Source organism: Synchiropus splendidus, chromosome 3 (assembly GCF_027744825.2).
Source record: "Synchiropus splendidus isolate RoL2022-P1 chromosome 3, RoL_Sspl_1.0, whole genome shotgun sequence".
Taxonomy (NCBI): Eukaryota; Metazoa; Chordata; class Actinopteri; order Syngnathiformes; family Callionymidae; genus Synchiropus; species Synchiropus splendidus.
In genome coordinates, this window is record NC_071336.1 from 26224282 (window position 1) to 26247966 (window position 23685).

The 23685-nt window shown below is 43.3% G+C and overlaps 1 protein-coding gene across 5 annotated transcripts in view; it reads right to left on the minus strand.

The window, feature by feature from the left end:
• Window positions 1-23685, minus strand: part of LOC128755422 (partitioning defective 3 homolog) — a 336729-nt gene that overhangs the window by 237813 nt on the left and 75231 nt on the right. For all 5 annotated transcript variants that reach the window (XM_053858871.1, XM_053858873.1, XM_053858870.1 and 2 more), the window contains exon 3: window positions 5715-5889. In XM_053858871.1, the coding sequence (XP_053714846.1) occupies window positions 5715-5889 (175 nt within the window). The remainder of the gene's footprint in view (window positions 1-5714; window positions 5890-23685) is intronic.

The window sequence follows — 23685 nt, forward strand, 5'->3', positions numbered from 1 at the left end:
GTGTACTTCACTCCGGCACAAGCATCAGCGCCACTTTCAGCAGTTTCATACACTGAGAGAGAGAATCACTGTCTGAAAACTGAAGAAAGTGCCACCACGACTGCATCAGTGTCATAAGATTTTCACCGTGAAACATGAATCAGCTGCTCGCGGAATCAACTTACAACTGAATCAGAGAGTGACGCCTTCTGTATTTTTTTTTTAAGGGTAGAAAACGTTTCTCAATCTCAGCAGGAGTTGCTCAAAAACCTGTCACAACAATGGATAGTATCATGCCACTGCAGCACAAAGGAGACAAACAAAAAGTAAACAAACAGCGGTTGATCAGATCTGGAAGCAGACATAAATAACGGAGAGGAATCTAACTTCAGCACGAGAGGAATGGAGGCCTTCCTGGCAATTTCCTTCTCCAATGATAAAAGCAAGTGAGAAATGGTGGCGGCTTTTTACATTTACCATTTTCTAGGCTTGTTCCCCCGCTTAGTAAACTTGAATAAAGGCATGTTTGGGGTGTATAGTATTTTTCTATTTTATATATATATATATAAAAATATGGAAGTCTCAGAGGGTGGTGAGGACAGCGGAGAAAATCATCAGGACCCCGCTCCCTGCCATCCAGGATATAGCAGATGATCGCTGCTTATCCAAGGCAAAAAGGATCATCGCGGACTCTACTCATCCCCCCACTATGCACTGTTCTCCCTCCTGCCTGGTTCCGTAGCATCCGATCCACCAGATTCAGGAATAGTTTCATTCCTGGTGCTGTCAGGCTGCTGAAAGTTAGACAGTAGCTGCAACACTGTTCATTTGTTTATTTGTACATCTTCTTGACTGGTATTTATCTAATATTTATTTATTTTTGGACATTGGACCGAAATTTCGTTGCCATAATATAGTGATATGTTTTTGTGCAATGACAATAAAGAAAGTCTAAGTCTAAGTCTATATATATATATATATACATATATTAGCATCAGTTTTGTATAGTAATGAAGGTGTTTTTTTTCTTTTTTAATTATTATAATTATGGAATTTGCAACTGGTTTGAAACAAAAAAGTTCCCATTCTAAAATAAATGAACCTAAAAACAGTGGAACACAACTGAATTGAAGATGAACCTCTGTGTTTTTGCTAACATCCTTGGCTACACACGCAGCTCCATGAAGATGATGCAAACTCTCTGGTCCTTCTTGGTCTCTCACACGCACATCTGATTCATTTGAGGCCGATTCAGTACGTGAGGCGCCTGTGTCGGCCGTAAGCACCAATCAACTGATGTAAAGTGCTGGAGTTATCATCTCCGTGATCACAGTCCTGATGTCCTACTGCATCACCTGCTCACTGGTGAAGGGAAAGATGAAAGAGGAGGCTGCGGCGCCACGGAGAGTGGGAGTGAGGGAGGGCAGATGGGGAAGATAAGAATTAAGGTCCTGCTATCAGTCCAAGCAGCGTGTGATTCCAAACTCAACCGGCTAGTTTATCTATAATGACTAATCGCTCCCCTCGTACACGCATAATGAGACCTCTTCATGGGCTTGAAAAACATATGGGACTCCCACCACTGTTAAACATGGCTGGTGCACATCTCTGCACTTTAGTGACTCAGACTGTAGCCATCATGGAACATTGGGCAGGAAGGTGGAGGAGCTGGATTAAAGTGGGGGTTTTTTGCCTCAAGACAAACTGAGGTTATCACTGGTCACAACTGAGTCTCAAGTACCACATGACCACTTTCCCGGGAGAAAACACATTGGTCGCAAGGGTTGACTCGAGATTCCAGTGTGAGGAAAAGCGATATTCCGATAGCAGTCAGCAATAAAGGTGTTTCTTCTGACTAGGATTTGTTGGTAGGAGTCCATCATTGTTGCCATCAAAACCACTGTAAATACAACATATTAAGAGCCTTGTTGGCTTCCTGATGTCACAGACATTGTGCCGTCACTTTATTTTGGGGTTAAATCATGTACCCTCATGGTGAGTGAGACCAAGAGCATAACAGTTTGTTCAGCAGTACCTCACGAAAGAGGTGCGGAAGTTGAGCTAATATATCTAAAGATGAAAATCAGCAACCAATATTTTATGACTGATATTTTTTTTTTTTTTATACTAGTCAGTGTAACCAAGGCTGGGTCTAGTTTTTGGTGAGGTGTCTGCCTTCATGATATAGCCCCCTTTATTTTGACAAAACAATGGATCAACAAAGGATAAAAAAAACTATTATATTTTATTATATATTATATTTAAATGTGAAAATGTGTCTCATAAAAAACAAGGATCTTACTACTAATGCATTAGTTTCATTGGTAGTAAGAGTAGGATACAAGCGGCTGACATGAGTCTTCTCTGACGGGTGGCGGGCTTGTTCCTTACAGATGAGACATTATGTCACTCGGGACAGACTCGAAGTAGAGCTGTTACTTCCCTGCATTGTGAGGAGTCAGTTCAGGTGGTTCGGCTCATGAGGATGCCCCCGGAGGCCTCCCTTTAGAGGTGTTTCAGGCACGGCCAGCTGGGAGGAGACCAAGGGGTCAACCCTTGACTAGGCAGTGGGATTATATCTCTACACTGACATGGGAGCATCTCGGGATCCCCCAGTTGGAGCTGGTGGATGTTGTCCGGGAGAAGGGAGCGTTTGGTGTGACCTTCTGAAACTGCTGCCCCCACGACCCGGCAACAGACAGGCGGATGAGGATGGATGGAGGAGTAGGTAGGAGTAGCTGTATTTCTTTGTATCTTTGTAACAAGCTTCCATGGTGAACTAGGAGGAAATAGTATTACAAGGAACACTGAGAACATCAGAACTTCTCTTCTCTACATAATTTTCGGAACAAAAGTTTTGGCGATCACGATAGGCCAATTAACAACCAGGCGGCAGTAATTCCAAAAATAGCCAACCAGCAGCTGGTAATTTCAGCCACAGGTTCCTCTACTGCTGTGATTATTCCAAGTTTTATGCGACATCTCTTATCAAAGATTTTAATTTAGCGCTGAGAGGAGCGACAGCCAGCACTGGCGTCTGTATAATTACAGGAAAATTACTTTCAATTATTGTAATTTACATCTCATCTCAAATCCAATTATTGGCAGGCTGGCCTGCGCTGTGCCGCGTGGCACGGAGCTCTGAAATGTGCTCCCTAGGATGAGGCGGGGGGCAGGTGAAGGGCAGATAAAAAGTGCCAGGGAGAGTTTGTGACTTTGAGGCTCGTATAAGGGGAAAAACAATCAATACGGCTTAAGACGATGATGGTTTTTAATAGCCATAATTCTCCGACTCGGAGCACCAAAGCTCCGGGCGCCGCCGCTTCCCTTTGATGTCTGATTTTCAAAATTGCTGCCAGTAATCTTCTCATCTGCATCTCGGGAGGGGCTATTACCTGTTCATCTGGCTGCATCAACGTGAGAGAAGTGCCAGTCAGGCAGACTGTCTGCTGCTTTAAAGATGCAGCCCCCCTCACACAGAAACATCCGACGCGTGTTTAGAGTTGAAATGAGGAGTTGTAAGTGGAGTGGTGCATTACAAGCCGATCTCCGAGGAGCAGAACTCCTCTAAACAAGCATGCAGTCTCTCATGCATCCTGCACTTCACCAAACTATCACAAACAGAACACATCGCCGGCCTCACCTGCCAGTCTGTCGGAAGAATTTACACAATTAGTCCCTGGTCTGCCTGTCTTATCCACCTCCCTCACCATCATTATCCAGAGGAAATTGCTCTACACATAACCATCAATATGACTGTATGCACAGCCGATTGAGTTGCAGTGTTTTTGCCAGAAATGTGCGGTCAAAAGGACGCTCAAGGTCAGACTTGTGTGTTAGCTTAGGAAGGGATAAAAGACACTATTTTACTAGTCCGAAAATGCTAGAAAGGTGCTGCAGATCAGTTTAATTCCTCGAAAAATATTTAGCGATCCAGCTGTTGAAACATGGATTTGAGCAACCTGGATTTGTGCAGGAGAGACTCACCTGCATCTGGTGTAGTTCTGAGGATCAAACAACTCCCAATAAAGGCCCATGTATGCTGGAAATTGTACCTATCCATTTAAAATGCCATGACTGATCACAAGCCTTCTTTACGCTAGTATTGTTGCTCACCGATATATCCACCAGGGGGAGCAGCCCACAGTGAAAAGCAAAAACAACAAACTCCGAAACAAACACGACTGTGGAAGAAGTATGGATCATGTACCTCTTGCACAAAAGATCGAAACGGCGATCGGTGAGGTTGTTAAATATATTTAGACTGGAGGACAGACATGTCCATTATGATTATGTCTTCGCGTCTCATCAGAGCTACACATCGGGTACACAGCAACACTGCCCCCATGGTTTCAAGTGGTTCTACAGCGACCAATCCACAGTGTCCAGCCGCACTCTGCCATGTGTTCATGGCAATTCGGAAAGACCAAAATTGGCTGGTGGAGGAGATATAATTTTGGATGCTCCAAATTGGAAACCTCGCCAGGGTACTTGAGTACCAAAGCAACCCATCCTCACTCCCATGGTGCAGTATGTTGACGTTGGGAAAGTGCCCTATCCACAAACTTTCCATTATTTTGTTATTCGGTGCAGGATGATGGCTGTAACTGCTGTACCTGTCATACTGTGGTACATGTTTCTATTTGCTTACCGGATATGATTTGAATTTCATACAGAAGGAACTGTATCGTGGTTCAGCGTATCGAACTCTTGGAAACAAAGTTTGGAACTGCAGCCCGAAAGAAAGTTGTTTGGCCTTTAAGATGGTTTCCACGGCGCCATCCTGCGAGACGCCTGAATATGTTCTTTACATAACGCGGTACTGTCTTTGAATGTCCTTCAAGTTGAAGACAGCTCTGCAGCAGCTGACTGGCTCGCAGTCATGCAGTGTGAACATGAGCAACACTGGCTTTTGCCATTTTCTTTCACCTAAAAAAAACTCAACTTTGTTCTGGCAAGCATGATCGTGCTCAAGCATAACTGAGCACCCAGGTGAGTTTCACTTCCTTCCTTTGTCTTGGCATCTACCTGCCAGTCTTTGTCCCGACCGTCGTTCCCTGGACACAGTCCGCATTCTTGACAGACACCCGACTCCACGCAGAGCACCTGAAGCATGTCAAGTAACACACGCTTTACTGTGGCTTAGATTTGTAGCAAAAAAAAATGTTTCTTTACTTAGCTTTTGTGTTTTTTTAGCTGACATTTTGACAGCAGAGGAGATTCCAAACATTTTGTTAACTTTGCCAAAGTGGTTCCCGACTGTAACAGAGTCCACCCTCAGCAAGAATTTCAGCACTTAAGGAAAAGTTAACTCCAAGTCCAGACTGTTTCTCACCATTGCAGTATGTCAAGACTCCCCGGTTACTCCCAACCCCTAAATGTCAGCAAAGCCACTATAAACTAATGTGGGCAGCATTTTTTTCACTGACCTGAAACATAATAGTTGTAGTATTTCTTTAAAATGACCCCACATAATCGAAAGCACAGACATGGACCATCTGTCTGAATATTTATCCGTCATGTTTTTTCTGTTATGTTTTACTTGGTTGCCACCTTTGTATGTACGCTGGCTGGTTTCAAGTCCCCAGCTTCGTGACTGTCACCTGAATGCATCACTTGGACAGGATTGCAAGGTCACTGTCTAACTCAACACAGCACTGGCATCCCAAACTTTCACAAGACTCATGAACTATTGAGGATTGCTGAATGCAAACGTAAGCTTTCTTGGGACTTACTGGATCGCAGCGCTGATGGTGTGACCTCAATCTCGCTGTTGGCCTGATACGGCTGGAAGGCTGATGCGGAACTCAGTTCGCCAGCAAATGGTTCCGGGCTCTGCGTGCCTGTGGAGCTGGCACTTGTTCCATCGCCACCATTGTGAGGGTCCTGCTCCTCATATACAGCAACAAGCTAATGTAGGGGGAAAAAAAAACAAGGAAAGATTAACAGTGAATGTATCAGTTCTTGCATGCAAATGCTGTTTACAGTACATTACTTCATAATATTCCTATTTCGCTACATTTGTGATGCTTTTGACTGGTTTGTTGTCGAGCGTATACATTTGTGTTTGCCCCAGTTGTATTGTCTTGCTTGATCTAAAAGCTGGTTTTCCAGTCTTTCTTCTAATGATGCATTTGAATTCCAACCACTGAATTATTGAAGACAAAAACATGATCTTTCTGGTTCTCATTCCACACAGAGAACCAACAACACATTGGCCCACAGCATCTTTTATTTTCAAAACCATCTGATCGTTGTCACAATTCCAGCATATCTATGCCACAGAAATTCCTGATGGTGCGTTCAGGGACTTTGCCTTAATCTATTCTATTTCATATGATAGAGGGAAGACATTTTCTTCTCCAGGAATTTGCGTCTTGTGCCATCTCAATCGAGGGGTATTTATTTCACGATAAAATTAATGAGAAATGCCAGCTATGTAAACTGAATCTGTCAAATGCAGATACTCAAACAAAGCCCACAGAACTGGAGGTGCTCGCTGCCATGTTCACATGACATAACATTGCACACCAACTGACAATAGAGGCAGGTAGAACAATCTTTTTTTTCCCCATCTAATCCCCTTCAGAACTTTTTCCTTCTTCCCATTGTCTCATCTGTGATGAACAGAAGTGAACTTTACCCATCACGGCTCCACCTGTGGCGACGTTTCTCCCTTGCATTTCACAAGCAAGACAAGTCATCCTCATTTCTAACGTCCCCCTATGGCTGCTTCACTTTGTTGAGGTGAATTCTGGAGTTTACCCAGTGAAGGAAAACTTTTTTAAAGCAGAGGCAGAAGGAGCGTTGCTAAAGAGTGTGACAGCTGAAGGGAAGGATTCAGAGGGAAGTAAGGCTAGACCCTGAAAGGAGGATTTAAAGAGAATTACAAGACTCAACAGCCTAAAGTGAGCGTGATAGTAGTGTCGAGGAGTATGACCAAAAAGTTATGTCAGTATTTTCCAAAGTAGCGTAGTTTTGATGATTCATGCCATGTAATGGAGCCAGCTCAGGACTACATTGAGAAAACAACATCCTTTTTTTGTCATCAGCTTTCTCAACATGAACCATCAAGAAAAACCAAACATTTTTTAAGCTCCGAGTGACTCAATCTACTTAAGGAGAGAATTACTCCTTCATGAGGCACTGCTAATTGTCACCTATGAAAGGTTAAAGTGTGTTCTGAAATGTCCCCAAAGAAAAAGTCAGCACAACTCCTATATACATATCCACCTGGGTCAATACTATGAATGAGTGCGTACCGGCAAATAAAAGATGTTATGGTAAAGTAAGTTCAATTTCAAAAGGATAACCAGACACAGAGCTCCTGGACTGGTTTGAGTCAAAGAAATATTTAAGTTCTAAGAATCAAAATGACCTTTGGGCTGATTGAAGAACCTCGCTTTCTGCTTGAATTGAGAGAAGCAAGAAAAAAAAAAAAGTCATTTCATGGGCCTCAACCACTTGAGTAGTGAGCTTCACCATTGCAGCTACCTTAAGCCCCTGGAGCAAGGCTGACACTCATCCACTCTTAGCTGGTTCCACTGCCTGTCACAGCAGCTGCCAATCAACCACTATCTACCTCGGAGCCCTAGGGCGGCCGGAATAGAAGCAAAAATAGCAGAGAATGGAGGATGTCTGAGATGAACTGGGGTGGAGGAGAAACTCTGAAGAAAAGAGAGAGAGCCAGACGGGGCCAGGCATTCAGCGAAGCCTCGTCACAGGTCGTGTTCGGGATTCAGCATTTCCATATCTGTAACAGTGAGAGCAGGCAGACCGGCTGCTGAAAAAGCCCCGAATCTCAAGGATGCCTTTCATGTGAGCCTCCTTTGATCTCTTGCCGCCTTTTGGCATCAAGGGTGGAGTACAAGAAGAGATGGATAGGAAGCAGCAGAGGGGATGAGGAGCTGTTTTGACAACCTTGCTCCTTTTCGACTTTCTATATAGCCCCCCCCCTCCTTCGCCCGGAACAGCCCGTCGCCTCCTTTATAAGACCAGATCCAGGCCGGGGTACTGGCACTAGAACAAAACCACTGTCCCGAGTGTTCATCAACCTGTGAGGATGCTGCAAATCCAGGGATATTAGTAGTCACGGGCGGCACTGCCAATGCCACCAGAGACATGTAATACCTGCACTGTGATGCTGTGACGCTAATCCATATCTGCCGTGACAGCTTTTTCACAGCTGAGTGGAAAGGACGGCTGACATAAGTCAACCCACAGGAAACCTGTCAGCTCAATCCACACTTTCAATTAAAAAGCACATCGAAAGTTGGGCTAGTGTACTGCGTGCTGTGAATACATTTACACTGGACAAAAAGTTTCACCCAGGAGTTAGCCCATAATTCCTACAGTATATACATACATAGTTATTTCACATCATGAAGTAAAAACAAGATCCTAAACAAACATATTATGTGTGATCATAACGCCACACTATGTATCCTCACACCTTTCAGTTCAATAACATTTTCCTTTTTTTGACCACAGTAAATGCTATGTCTTTTTTTTTATGGTCTTCCCAGTAAGCTATGATCAAAAATGTATTTGTTGCTTAGCTCAGTGGACTTACTTAACACAGTGCTTTAACCCATATTTGATGGTCCTTTTACTGTTGATATGATTTTGATATGTGCATCTCAAACTACCGTAACTACTCTAATGGGTGGGCAACTTCAGAGTTCACTTAACACATGCAACATCTGCAAAGAGGATAACGTTCCGGGCGTGAAGGTGTGACTTGTCGAGTGCAAATCACAGTTAATATGAAAAGTGAGTTGGAAAGTGATTTTATTTTAATGAGAAAGCCAGTGTGGATTTGTCTTTTCTGACATAGGTGTCACTCGAAAACATCCTGTGAGTATTATCACGACTGAAAAGACCACGAGACCACTTAGTCCCACCACACAGGCTAAAACATACCTTGTAGAAAAACAGAAATATACAAATCAAGGAATGATGAATGTTTGTTGTTGGAAACATGTTAAAGAGTTTAAACCTACATCTGTTTGTTGATTCAGCTCTTGATAGAGCTATAATATTGTTATAAAGCTTACAATCCCACAGCTTTTATCAAGTGGAAAGTGTTTGATACTGAATTACTGCAAGACATTGACAAATGAAAAGGATTTAAGTCATAACTAAAGTCTCTCAGCCTCAAGAAGATGTAACTTCTGAGTGGCATCGAGTCAAAAATAAAGAGTCAACAGGTTGGCAACCAAGATGTGTTAAGAGTATCAGTGTGAATTTGAATTCAATGGCCAAATGAGAGCTTCACTTTTCTTTTTTGCAGCTGTGTACACCAATATTTTTCTTCCAACGCAAGCATTCATCATCATTTCATTTTATAAATGGTATCAAGGGCACACAGTCATTATGGCTGGTGTGCTGGTGAAAGCTCCGAAAGCCACTTACTCGACCAAAAACTCCAAGGTAACTTATTGAGCAATTGCCATGACCCTTCATCATTCACCTGCACTCCATCCATCTATCCCTCCGTCTGTCCATTCATGCATTCACCGTCTTCCAGATACACCGACTAGCCGTCACAGAACGCTCGAGCATTTATTCTGTTCTTCTGTTTGCAGAAAGATCAATTTTCTGTGCAGCTCTGACACACATACTCTTCACCTCAGTGACAGCACATGGTCTTTTCCTTATTGCTCACTTCAAATAATGCGTGACCTTTACACGGAGCTGTTACATGACCTTAAGCAACGTCACTCCGGACAAAGCGCCTTCATCTTTCCGCAGTGTTATGACAGAGTTTTCAATATTTCATTTGTTACTTCCGTCCATTATTCCGAGCATGTGGACCAACAAAGTGCTTAGTCCTGTATTTTTCCCGCTCATTAACACCATCAAATATTCAGAGAATAGGTCTCCTGCGCTCTGGCCTGCCATTGCTGGCATTCCAAATAACCCTCAAATGGCACCCCGCCGAGCTGCAGAAACATATGCATATTTCAGTTGCTGTCAAGCAGAAGCTGATGGGAAGGAAGAGCAGCACACCCTGAGATGATGACACACACAGCAAAGCTAGGTAATGCATAAAGATAAGTCAGAAAATAGAATGCATCCTCCTATTTATTTTAGGGCTGCAAGTAGTAGTCGACACAGTCGAGAAAGAAAAGTCATCACCGACAGCTTATAATGTTGAAGTTCATTTCATCCATATTTCTTCATCCATATTTCTTCAAGTTTCCAAAAAGCCTACGGATACAGACCAAACGAAGCAGTACCACCGGAAAACATGGGGGCCGTGCTGCTGTTACTACCCGACACGTAGCTCTCATGCGACACAAAGAAGACATAATGGTGGAAATTCTCCTCCAGTCCTCCAGTCCCGATATATTCAACAGCCTCACGGACCATCGCCTCTAACAACGCTGCCTCCAAGAGGTGTATTAACAATACTTCTTCCACAGGTGCTTTATTTGTTTCTGAGTTTGTCGTCGTCAAACTCGAAAACTTTTGACTGTGTGCTGCTCCCTCTAGTGGATATTTCTCCGAGAATCACAGAAAAGCAAAAAATATTTTAACTTAATTTCCAAACTTGAATCAAACAGAAACTATAAGTACCTTACAATTTTTTTTTGAAAACTTGAGATTTCTACCAGCAATTTCACACCCAACAATGACTTATCAGTCAATGAAGCTCCATAAACATGAAGGACTTAAAGACTTATGAATAAAGACTTGATGACCCAACTGAACAGTATGCACAAAACTCTCTATGAATTGAAATATTTCTATAAATCAATGTGCATAAGCCCCGCCTGTTGAAACTCTTAAACACCCACATACACTCCACAGTTGAGAGTTAAAATCTCACACAGCCACAGCCTCATTTCCTCGTCAGTCCAAACACGCTGACGTGCACCATCCTGTCTGCACACTTGTTTCTGTAGAGATGAAAATACATAAAGCTCCTCCTTCAGGGGACAGGAGGAAGGTGATGTCGCTGAAACCTGTCTCAAAATAAACTGATGACAGACCATGTCCCATTACATCTCTGATCTAATGCAAAGCAGCCATGGCTCTGTCCAGTGAGGAAGTGGGCGGGGTCATTGCCACGCTGGAGGCGGAGTCAGGTTTTGTTGTGACGTGATAAAAAACCCGATTTTCATAACCGTAAATTCAGACCGGGGAGAACTTTAAAAAGCAATAACTTCAAAAAGGAGCATCATCATGATGAGGGGCTTATTGCATCAAGGAGAGCAGGATTGCAACATTTGAAACATGAAACGCATCAGTCAGGAAAGTTGGATTTGGACATTAGTTGCCCTTTAACTTCTGACCCTTCAATTCCAAAACCATAATGGTGTCTTAAAGAAGTAAATAAAGTACTGTGCATTACATGCAGACTGAGAAACATACTTTCTCAACATATACTCTACCTCTTAAAATAAATGAAGACTCATTTTACTGATTATTTAATGTTGTCTTGAGCAGCATCTAAGAGATGAATTTGGCCAAGTAAATCCTTAAGGAACTGTTACCTGCTACTGAACTCTCAACTGAACTCATCCCAGCATTGCTTTAAATTCAGAGGTAAGGCCAGACAGGCGAGGGACAGCCTCACGCATAAAAACACAGACAGGATATGCAGATGTGACTGCAACTATAAGTCACACTTTGTGTATTAGTATTCGTCTCCCATGACAATAGCATGAGAAAAACTCAGAGTCATTCAGGGGGAAGCGCATTTCGATCTTTCATTTGTTGTGCACGCAGCCAACAGAGAGTAATAAAGTAGTAAAAAAAAAAAAAACTTCTTTCAGGTCCTCAACTGTCTGTTGTCAATCCTTGTAGAAAACTGGACATTACTGTTTCATACTGGATGGGTCATTAAATTCACCATGAATACCACAATATATTTTGAAAACATTGTGTCCAACAGCCACTGAGCAGGATTGTCATTACTTGAATTACCTTCAACTTCCCGTATCAACTAAACTAAATTCCTTCATTCAAGGGGACAAAGACAGAAATAACCAGGATTATTTGAAAACTTGTTAAGTGAGGCGCAAAAATATTGCCATTTCCAGTCAATCATTGAAATTCATTCAGTTATTTTCATCACCATGCTTTCCCAAAAAAATATTTTAAATGAAAACCCTATTAGGAAGAATGTGTCCCAAAGACTGTTCATATATTGTATGTAGAAACCTAAATGTTCCATAGAGTGAAACTGAAGCGGAAAATATTCCCTGGTGCCTCCATCACATGGGATGGCCTGGGGTTAGCATGGCAATAGCCCAGAGCCATGGACCCACAACACAGGGAACTAAGTGGTCCAGAGGCTGTTTAAAATGTAAATGTCACCACTTTGAACCCCAGCCAACCAGATCTGGAGACAAATGTGACACAGTTACTCGACTGAATGGCACACTCTATATCACTTAGTATTTCACAATAAGTAATTAAACATAAGTCAGACACAGGTCATTTTATATTGGTCATACCGAAGTCCACATTTGCAGACGACATCATAATCTGTGATTTGTTTGTATCTGAGGTTGGACCAGCACCCTGGTGTTTTCATCACAATTGTAACAAGACAAAGAATGAACAGAGATAAGTGTCTAAAATCTTGGCTTTGACAAAAACTACTTCACACCTGCGCTAAGCGGTTGCGAGGAAAAATCGTCACATTACAACGGAAACAGACGCAGATCTATTTTTTAAGTGGACACAAACATCTTGGAGCACTCAGGTCAAGATCTATTTTCCTTCTTAAATTTAGTGGGTGTGGCTCATATTCCAGTGTGCTCTGTAGTCTATAGGGATTACGGTAGTCATTGAACTACACTGACTTTCGGCTTTAAGATCAGGTTTTAAGCAGTCAGACAAGACAGTCAACAACTGAAGTTGGGGGGAAAAAAAACTTGTAACAACCAGAACATTTTAATCTGGTCATTGGTCCAACACTGTTTCATCATTCAACAGAAAAGATGTTCAGTGAAGACAAACATTGCTAAATCAATTCTATTCACATGGTTTAAAACACGGCTTTATTTGAACTTTAGTTAACATCTGAAAGAGGTCGTGTTTCAGCTGCAGTCACAGATTTATTTTGAGCTTAGTGTAGGCGATCGTCACCTTCAAAAATAAGAGCAGATTTTGCAAAACCTGCATCAAACTTTTTTATAATAAACACCATATCCTTGACTGCTTGAGTGAACAGGCGCCGTTCTGTTATCGGTTTGTCACAACGGCTCAATAATTCTTCCCTTTTCTGTCTCATTGCATCGTCTTTCAGCAGAGGTGGAACACTCTCCTCCAGTGCTCCCAGCCTGTGTCTTATAAAAGGCAGCTTGTGCCCTCTAGTGCACGCAACACTCCAGGCTGCAATCTCTTCTGTTTCTTCACACGCTCTGGAGGTGCACAGACTGTGGCTGACAAGATCTGCATCAAACAAAAGCATTAGCTACTGTGTTGTACATTGAAGTCTTCAAAAATTCAAAAGTGTTGTACTTTGATTTAATCTTCAGTCTTTGTGTGAATATAATTTTTCTGTTGTGATGTCCACAAGAAACTAATCACTGCAGGTTTATCATTATTAAAAGCGTATTTTGTGACAACAATTGGCATCTCTTTTGTCAAAAAACCCTTCAGAGGACTATAAACTGAGGGATCACTCTAACTGAAATAAATGTACTGATGTTGCTCAGAATAAAAGGAGATGGGGCAAATGAACAAACCGCACTCTACCCAGTGCATTATGGGAGGTTACAGTACTGAAAGGAGGTGGGGGGGTGTACGTCTGGGGAGTGCCGCTGAACTCCCGTAACCTCAATTATTCAGCATTAGGCCCTAATATTGATTTCCTGTTGGATCGACTTACTGAGTCCTGAGCATTGGGACAGTGACATGCTATAGCCTTTGCTAGAAGGGATCTTTAAGAACGGACGGATGGATGGGAGTCTGTTAAGACAGAGGGAGAGAAGAGATACGGATCTACTAGAAGAAAGAAGGGTGTAATTAAAGAAAGCCCCTATCAAGGCTGTGATAGATGGAGATGTCACAGCCAGTGGGCTACTTAGCCAGAGAGTGGCGAGGGGACTGGTTAGGTTGACTTGGCGACGGGGGGAGTTGACGCTGTGCACAGGCCAGAGTTTTCCCATGACTGCAGCTCCTTCTGTGGGTGGAACAATATTTATGTTTGGAGAGAAAACTCGGTGGCTGTCACTTATATCGGGAAAGGCTAATTGATTTATTGTACGTCATGTTATTTCTTCTGTTGAATTTCGGAGGGCATTTTCTCAAGCGATTGCCATCGCCCGAGCTGACCTCAGTAAAAACAAATAAAGCGATGCCAGACAAGGTGAACGTCTGTATTTATCGCATCAACCATCAGCTGTGAAAACATGACGTGTCATCAACAGCTTCACTGTGAACATACTGTATATGGGTGAAGTTTGCCTTCTTCTCGACTCGAGCCTGCTTCCAAATTTAACAGATGGCACCAAGTCCCTTTCCGGCACTTTCTCCTTGGCACGACCTTGAGAATCTGCGGCGAGCGGAGCCACTACGGGATGAGCTTGTTTTGGAAGACTGAAGGGGGCAAATCTGAGTATGAAATCTGAACCGAGTGCATCCTAATTTTTGCGGACCAAATGTATGAGGACCTATTACTTAGGTGTTTTTTGATTTCGGACCGTCGTGGTGAAGAGGGAGCTGAGTCACAAGACGAAGCTCTCGATTTACCGATCGATCTATGTTCCCACCCTCACCTATGGTCACGAGCTTTGGGTCATGACCGAAAGGATGAGATCACGGATACAAGCGGCTGAGATGAGTTTCCTCCGCAGGGTGGCTGGGCGCAGCCTTAGGGATAGGGTGAGGAGTTCGGTCATCCGGGAGGAGCTCAGGGTGGAGCCGCTGCCCCTCCACATCGAGAGGAACCAGCTGAGGTGGCTCGGGCATCTGATCCGGATGCCCCCTGGACGCCTCCCTGGGGAGATGTTCCGGGCATGTTCTACCGGGAGGAGACCTCGGGGAAGACCCAGGACTCGCTGGAGAGATTATGTCTCCGGTCTGGCCTGGGAACACCTCGGGATCCCTCAGGAAGAGCTGGAGGAGGTTTGTGTGGATCAGGAAGTTTGGGCTTCCTTGCTCCGAATGCTGCCTCCGCGACCCGACCCCGGATAAGCGGCAGAAGAAGGTGAAGGTGAAGGTTTTTTTATTTCTCCTTACATGCGTCAGTTTGTCTCTTCGTCTCTCCCTTCCATGATAATCCTCATTCCCACTGAATAAAACCAGTCCAACTACAGCTGTGTTTCAGTGACAAACAAGTTAAATAGCCACCATCTAATTCAGGTGAACTGCCCGACCCCATACAAACATGGTTGTGGCTCATGGTAGTTCTGCACTAGAGTACGTTGTGCAATGTGGCAGCGCATTCCAGAGGCGGTAGATGAGGACAGTGTCAACAAGCAACGTATTGGAACGTAAGATCATTGACTCACTCACGGGAGACCAACATCCTTGGAAAAAGCCCATTTGACAGTGATCGTGTGTATGAGGCTTCATGAAGCTTTGTCAGAGCCCACTCGATGCCAGTCTATGCTGTAAAATCCTTATGTTTGAGCAACCATTTCAATCAAACCTCACATCATTTTAAACAGAGAGCGCCACCTGAGATAGAATAGAATGTGATTCTACAAACAGCACTTCATTTTAAAAACGTACAGAATGTACTTCACTTTTATCGACCGGCCTCCAGCATGAACGATCCGGTCAACTCAATGGCATTTCAGTTCAAGTGCTCTTACTGACTCTGACTTACATTCTATTTTCCAACAGCGAAAATAATTCAGTGTATTTGGTATGGGTCCAAAAAAAAAAAAAAGAAGAGGTCAAGAACACTCATGGTTGGTCCTTTCAGTGAGTCCGTATCCATGCATAGCAGTAGAAGTACTAAAACCTGAATCAAATTGGATGAGGGTCAAATGAGTGGAAAGGGATGACTGAGGTGAAGTTGAGGTTTAATTTCACTCTGCAGAGTCAACCTCAATCAAACACTGGATTTGCAGTCTCCACAACATGTCCAGACTGTAGATCAAACTTCTCTTAATTGCTTTACACATTCCAATTTAAATTGAAGTCTGGAAAGTCCCCGGGCGTATTATATTGAACCTGAAGTCAGTAGATGATTACCTTCAATTTTTACAACGTTCAAAAAAAAAAAAAAAAACTAACTACTCTTTGTTGCGACACATCAGCAAATAAATCTGCCAAGACTCATCAGCACTATGTTGCTTCTGCTTCGTGGCAGCAGGGAGATCAAAAACCACGGCGGTTAGCTAACAAGACTCTGAACCGATCTCAAACTTTTCATCAAGGTCATCGCAGGAGTACATGTCAAGACTTCACTAATAGTTGTGAGAGTTGCCAGCCTCGAGGCTAAATTCATTCTGATACACAACACATAGCTTTCCCCTACACAGGCTCTTCAAATTAAAAAGTCAACTTTTAGTATTCACCTACAATTTAAAGGATTATATAAATCACCCAGGAGATTCTCAGCCAAGGGATCGAGAGGGGGAGATGAAGAGTAGGGAAGAGTGGGAAGAGGAAAAACAAAGATCTGCACTTCATAAGATGGCTGAGCACTCGGCATGCGAATGGTGGCATGAATCTAAATCAGTTGTGGATCATGTTATCGAGAGTTGAAGCACCGCAAACTCATTTCTTTTCATGAATCAAGAAATACTTCCAGTGCCCTGATAAAATCCTAATCTTTCACAGCTTTCATGAGTTACTTTTTTTTTTTTTCTCTTAGCAACTAACATTTTCATGTGCTCATGTATTTATAGATGCCATTCCCAAGAGTAGGTGAAATACTCTTGTACTTGGTCAGGCTTTTAGCTAAGAGGGCGTCTGGGCGTCTGCAAAACATGAAGAAATGGACACCTGATTCTCGACCGCCAGATTTCGCTGGTATATGGCGGCATCTGGCGGCCAAGCTACGGTCAAGAATCAGGTGTCCAGACGCCCTCCTAGCTAGAAGCCGGTACTTGGTCACAACCTTTGTCTCGTCACTCACCACATTCATGAACGTCATTCTTCACCCAACGTGCCCCACTCACTCATCTCCACATCTCCAAACCATCTGATCTCTGTCACCGCCAAACTTCTTCTCTCATAAACTCATTCCTTAGCATGTTCTTTAAAGTAATTTCCAATGATGACCTCTCCAAACCATAGGTGATGGCAGGTCTCACTATTGTCCAATAGTTCTCTTCCATCTCCTGCCCATTACCTCCAAATGTCAGTCCAGTTTGGCCCATTACATTGCGATGACTGACTATCAAAGAAGCCTGGAAGATGATGGCAATTTTCTATGGAAGCATGATGGGTGGTTGCATGACCAGCAAGAGACTTAATTTTCTGCTTTATTCCTGTGCTTCAGTTCAAGAATCTCAAGAGGATCTTCATATGTTTTGAGGCCATTAGATTTGACAGATTGGGAAACTAATACAGGCAGACATGGACTGATCACAGAATAAATCAATAAAGTGAGGTTATATATATATAAATAAATAGAGGTTTCATTGAGGATGACAACAATTGTGACTGGGAATTGAAATATCACTGTTTCGAAATGTAACCCAAACCTTTTGATACACAGACAAGTCTAGATGGAGGGCTTCCCTCCTCCTCGACCCCCTAATGGCCAACACAATCCAGAACACCTTTAAACAAGGCATGACAGCAGCCAGGCCTTATCGTGCCATTTATGGGCCACATCCACCTTCCTCATTCACCACTCTACAGATCGTACCTTGTTAGCAGTCCTTCAAACCAATTAACACCTAGACAACCATTCAGGTCTGATTCCGACCGGCTGGAAGCAATTAGAAGAAGGAAACATGGCCACTTACCGCAGGAAGGGGGTTTAAGACATCGGACTGGGAATTGAGAATACTTATAGATTCTGCTAATGACAGGGAGGCAGAAAGTTTTTTGACAGATTAAAAGGTTCTTTTTTTTAAAAAACAGAAAATCTCGTGCAAGTTTAGACGCGCCGCCGCCAGTTCAGATCTAAATTTTGACCTGTTTGTTCAGGCGGTTCGCTGTTTCCTAGCAGGTAGTTAGACGTTCTGTTTTAAGAGTCCCATGGGGAAAAGCAGAGATGGCGGCATTAAACTTCACTTGTTCCACCATATGGGCTTATCGCTGTGTGGAAATGCCGCCAGGCATCGGTTTAGGTTCCCACCGTTGCCCCCTTCGGCGAAATCTGTGTTCGGCGCATGTTGCGGTTCTAATTAGCACCAAAACAAAGGCAAACCGCCGCCGTCTTGAAGCCCGACCGCCGACCAAGATCTAAAAAGTGTTCGGGAAGTACTACAGTAGACGCGCAGCATGGATCTTTTATCGAAGACTTTGAAGGTGCGATGTCGGTTTTGGAGACATGTGTATCATGCACTTCAAACGCTTCTCTGTCTGGAGGTTAATGTACACTACTTGGGAACGGTTTTACTGGAAACTCATGATGTACTTTGTGTGCTTTTAAAAAATCCAGTGTGGACTCATAGTTAGGCAGGTGTCCAGGATTTATTCCACTTTAAGTCAAGGTATTGAAATTGAATCATATGTTCATAAAATATCGATAGATGTTGATGAACACCCATTTTTGTACATGTGTATAGTGATATTACTACACATTAAACTCAAGTTAGTGGATGACTGATCAAAAACTGTTAAATCTTCTACGCAAAAAAAAAAATGCATTTAATACTCAGCAAAACAAAGCTACTGCTCCACACTATCCCATTACTTCCACTGGGTAAAGGAAGCCGCACGCCATGGAAGTTAGTTGCACCAGACACTCCATTTTCCTTGGTGTGTAGTAAATAATTCAGTCCAACCAGAGGCCCATTCATGCAGCCGGACTGTATGACGGCCAAATGAGGGCTATTGATCAAATAATTGATTGCTTTATGCACAGGCTAACTGACTACCAACTGATCCATTTGGGCAGCTCATTACTTAATATGCATTATTCAGACCTGGCCACTAACCAGTGGAGACTTGAGTCTCATCTGAAGAATGAACGTCAACAGTAATGCAGCAGTCGTGACAGAATCATAGGCGCAACATTCACAGGGGTTTAGCAACACACTTGCTTGAACAAATATGATTTGTCAAACCCCAACATATACAATTTCCCAAATTTCCATTTTTTTTAACTTCCTTGAATACAAAGGAACATTTCTCTTTCTTCAAAGCAACATATGTGGATCCTTGACCGTCACATGGCAGAACCGTTTCCACAAAGAAGCCATCAAAAAGTGCCCTTTCGATTTCTCCCACAGACTTGGAGGTGAACCACAACATAACCGTCTCATCTTCACCATGTCTGGTAACACAACCCAAGAGGAACCCCCTGAGAGAGCGCTTCACAAGCAGTAAATTACGAAACGCCTACACACTGACTCTGACCTGCACTGGCTCTCTGGGCCAGCTTATGCTGCAAAACAGCTGCCTTCCCTCTCCAGTATTCAACCAATGTTGCTCTTTTACTGTGCATCTACAGTAGTGGCAGTTGATGGCAGACTCGGGTCACAAACCATTTACCCAGCCAAGCTAACTATTGTCTGCCTTCCTTTCAGAGTGTTTTAAAGGGATGAATTTTAAAGGGATGAATGGGACTTGATGTCCAACAGCCTCAAATGAAACTTGTAGGCCACACATTTTAAATTAGGATTAAAGAAAGTGGGGGGAAAAAAGAAAATCAAGAAGGAGCAGACAAGCAGACTGCAAGAAAATGTGTCCATGGCGGAGACTGCAGGGGTCTCTTGAGTGAAATAAAGCTGAAAGCATCCAAATCGACTTGCTGGAAAAAGCAACAGCAGTTGTGCTCACAGTATGTGGAATGGCTCAACAGGGGGTTTACATGCAAGAGTCATCTGGAGGTCATCCGAGCGTGGGCAACTCAACTTTTTACATAAAATTCTCAAGTTGGCATTTGGGTTGAATGCAAGACAACAAAAATGGCAGCACATTTTGACAGGAGACTTTTGTTATCTTAGTCTCACACATTGGTCACTTACGGGATGTTAAACAGTAAATGCAACTTAGACTCCAGAAAGCAACTGAACTGAAGAATTTGATGGTGACTTTGTGAAAAACGTAAATGGTATAGGACCTTATCGTTGCAGCAATTCACAACTGGATGAGCTCACAGTGCTTCAGAATGACCTGATGGACCCGACGACAGTTCTTACGCGTAGTCACTTATGTTTTATCATTTTTATTCTAGGTTGGTTAGTTTATCTTAATTTTAACTTTCTGTTTCTGTCTTGTTCTCATCCGCTTGTTTTATTTTGGTGAGGTTTAATCGTGTCTTGTGTGTCTGTGTCTACTTCTGATCCCACTATTCATTGCGCTTGGTGTCCTGCTCAGTTCCCCTTACCTGTCCTGTCTCTGTGTACACCATCCTGTTGCCAAGTCTGCGTTGCATTTAGCCAACTTCAGTCAAGTCACGATCAAGCAAAGTCCACGTAATAAGTCAGTACAGTTGTGTTTATAATACTTAATTGAGAAGCACGTTATGTAGCATTTCATTCGGACTGAGTTTTGTTTTAACTTTGGGCATAGTTTTTTTCCAGGTTTAAACCCTGTCTCTTGCGTTTGGGTCTTCACAAAGACAGTTCCGTAACAACGGCGGCATCCAGATCTTTCAATAAACTTTCCCAGTAGACTTAGTGAAGCAATTCTCCCTCACCGACCCGCCATGTTGATCTACAAACTTTAGAAACGCGACAGCAAATTGACCGATATTGTCTATTACAATGGGAGGGGTAAGCCATCGAAATAGCCGGGAATCACTGAACATTCAGTTACGACTATTTTTATGTCAGGTTATTCGCCATTTTTTCCAGGTCTGTCAAAAGTTCTCTTGAAGAAACTTCCTGGGTTATTATTGCTTGTGAGATTTACACAACATTGCTGGGACCTTGCATGCATCAGCTTGGCATTTCGGTGACTCCACTGGGAGCCAGTCAAATGTCTCCGTTCATTGGCAATCCTCAATTTTCTAATTAAAGCTGGGCCGTGGCATCTTGCTATCTATTTAATATTGTAATTTGACCCACAAGAACAATAACTAATACTTGGCTGTTGCCGGACAAACAGTAATTGTCCTGCATAAAATAAAGAGGGCGCTTCAAAGGGTCCTGCCATTTGCATCCCTTTCTACTCTGGCCCATATTAGAGGCTCTGGTTTCCTCGCCAGTTCTTTTTTTTTTTTTTTTTTTTCCCAGCAGACAGACATCGGAACTGATAAACAGCACACTCACACAAAAGCACCTGGAATAGTTCCCTGGTACCAGTGGCATTTATGAGCCCAGTTAGCAACAGTCCTCCAGGGTCAGTTGGGACAACAGGTCAGAATTTGTCACTAATGGGGTTCTGTGAGTGCCAGGGCACTGGAGCTGCGAGTCCCCCAGAGACACATCAGTCTGAAGGGCCCAAGCCACTAATTGGGGGAGCCTGTGTGTATAAATGACAGATTATGACCTATAAATGAGAATTTATGTGACCGTTGGACGTGCCGGGTGATCCTGACGGAGACGGAGCGCCCGCTCATTAGCTATGCATCCAGGATGCCTGGCTCTGCCTAATGAGCCTGATGATATGCAGGGCCGTTTCCTCACTTCAAGCTTGTTATTTTGGACCACTTTCAGGTGCGCTTATACCGTCGCATGAATTATTTGTGGTTCAAACGCGCTCATGAATAGAAAGTAGACGTGCAACACGGAGTAAAACTTTACGTATCGTCGTGCGGCGTGTGAGTAAACAAGCGACTGTGGGAGTAAATGGAAGCAAGACTGACTGGATATTAACAAAACCATAGATTTAATTCATCAAGCGGGAGGGGATTTGTCAAGAGGAACATAAAATCAATGTATTTCTATAAAGGTGTTCAGTGGGAGTGTAATATGTGGAAGATTGATTGGTGTGATGAGAGAGCAGACGGCCGGCTCGGATATTTCGCCCCCATAGTATTAGTCTGTAATATCATAGAAGATGGGTGTGAGATCTTAGTGGTTACCATAAGAGGTGCTTCTGATAAGCCTAACAGAAGGTCTGACAACGGAAATGTTGCATTCTTGTTTTTAAGTAAATGGTTCGGTCCATTCATTTCAGACAAAATTTAAATTCTACCAACACACAAAAAGTGTCAGAGCCTCTTAGAAAGAAGGATATTGTTGCATTAGAAGCTGCCAAATACCTCACAAACGGAAGGTAATGACTTTTGTCTCAAATAAAAAGACAACGATACAAACTTACGTCAAATCGTAAACGATTCACAGTTCAATTCTACAAGTTTGTTTCAAGACATTATCACTTACGGCTCACAGAGAGTTTTTGTCGCCTGCTGTTTCTTTTTCCTGAACACAGTGCAGCCTGAGTGTTGTTCTGTATTCAGGAGGCTGCTTGAGTTCCCATCAGCATGAGGGCGGCAGGGTGGAGATGGAGGCAGTCACCGTGCAAGACAGTGACATTGGGCCAGCCAAGCCTATTAGGATACTTCCCAGCTGCTCCTCTCTCTACAACCCTCTCCCTCTTACATACGAACATATTCACCGCGGCCTTCAGGAGACCCATTGACAGCTGCTGCTTTAAGGAGTGGGAAAGGAGAGAAAAGGGTGTGCATTGTGAGAGAGAGCCCTGCTTTTTACTTGCTTGACAAGAGGTTAGATGAGTGGGAAGAGAAAGCACAGATGAACTAGTGATAATGTACAGGAAATGTGAGTTGCACAGGTGTGTGTGTCTTGAATGAAACAAAATAAACGCTTCGTATTTCAGCTCTAAACCATGTGCAGTCAAGTGGATATCTTATCCCTCATTTTAGCACCACAGCTACCTCGTTCCTGGTGATGCCAAGATCTCCTTGGTTTCAAAGTAGCCACTCCGACCGGTCCATCTGTGGATATGTACAATAGACGGCACAGCCTCATGCATCTTTATGAGTGTGTTCACACCTGTTCCTACTTGTATCAGCCTCCACTCCCTCTCTCCATAGATCATGGCTCGCTTTGTTGGTCGGGCCACTCCTCCAGCCACCCTACTGGGACCGGTGTTTATGGAATCCTATTATATGAGACCTGCTTCCATCTGGATCGACCACTGACAGCCCATTCATCAGCCACGCTGTCTTCCATCAGACACATGTATGCTCACCGAGGGCCCCTTTATTGTGGAGCAGGACCATCAAATATCCCATAATAATAAAGCAGACCCCCACCGAGAGAGGCAGATGAAATGGCCAAAAAAGTAGAGAAAGTTTTATTAAGGTCCAAGACTGTGGCGTGTGTGTGTGTGTGTGTGTGTGAGAGAGAGTGAGCCCTGTGAGACCAGCTGTGAGACTGGTTCAGAGATATTGATGACACACAAAAGGTGAGAGTGTGAAATATCTTACCTGGGAGATGAACGACAGACATGATGGTCAGGGAGCAGCGGCAGGGAGAGAAAAGACAAAAGAGAGGAACACTGGTTAATTGACCTATTTCTTAAAACAATAAGGACCTAAATTCTCATAGCTCACATGGGTTCATATGCTGCACTATATTATATATATTATATAGATTCATATTTGGACATTTTAAGGACATTTTAAGGATGTGTTTTTGGCTCAGTCAAGATGAGAATTGGGCATCTCTAGGACCAGCACAGTAAACAATGCACAGT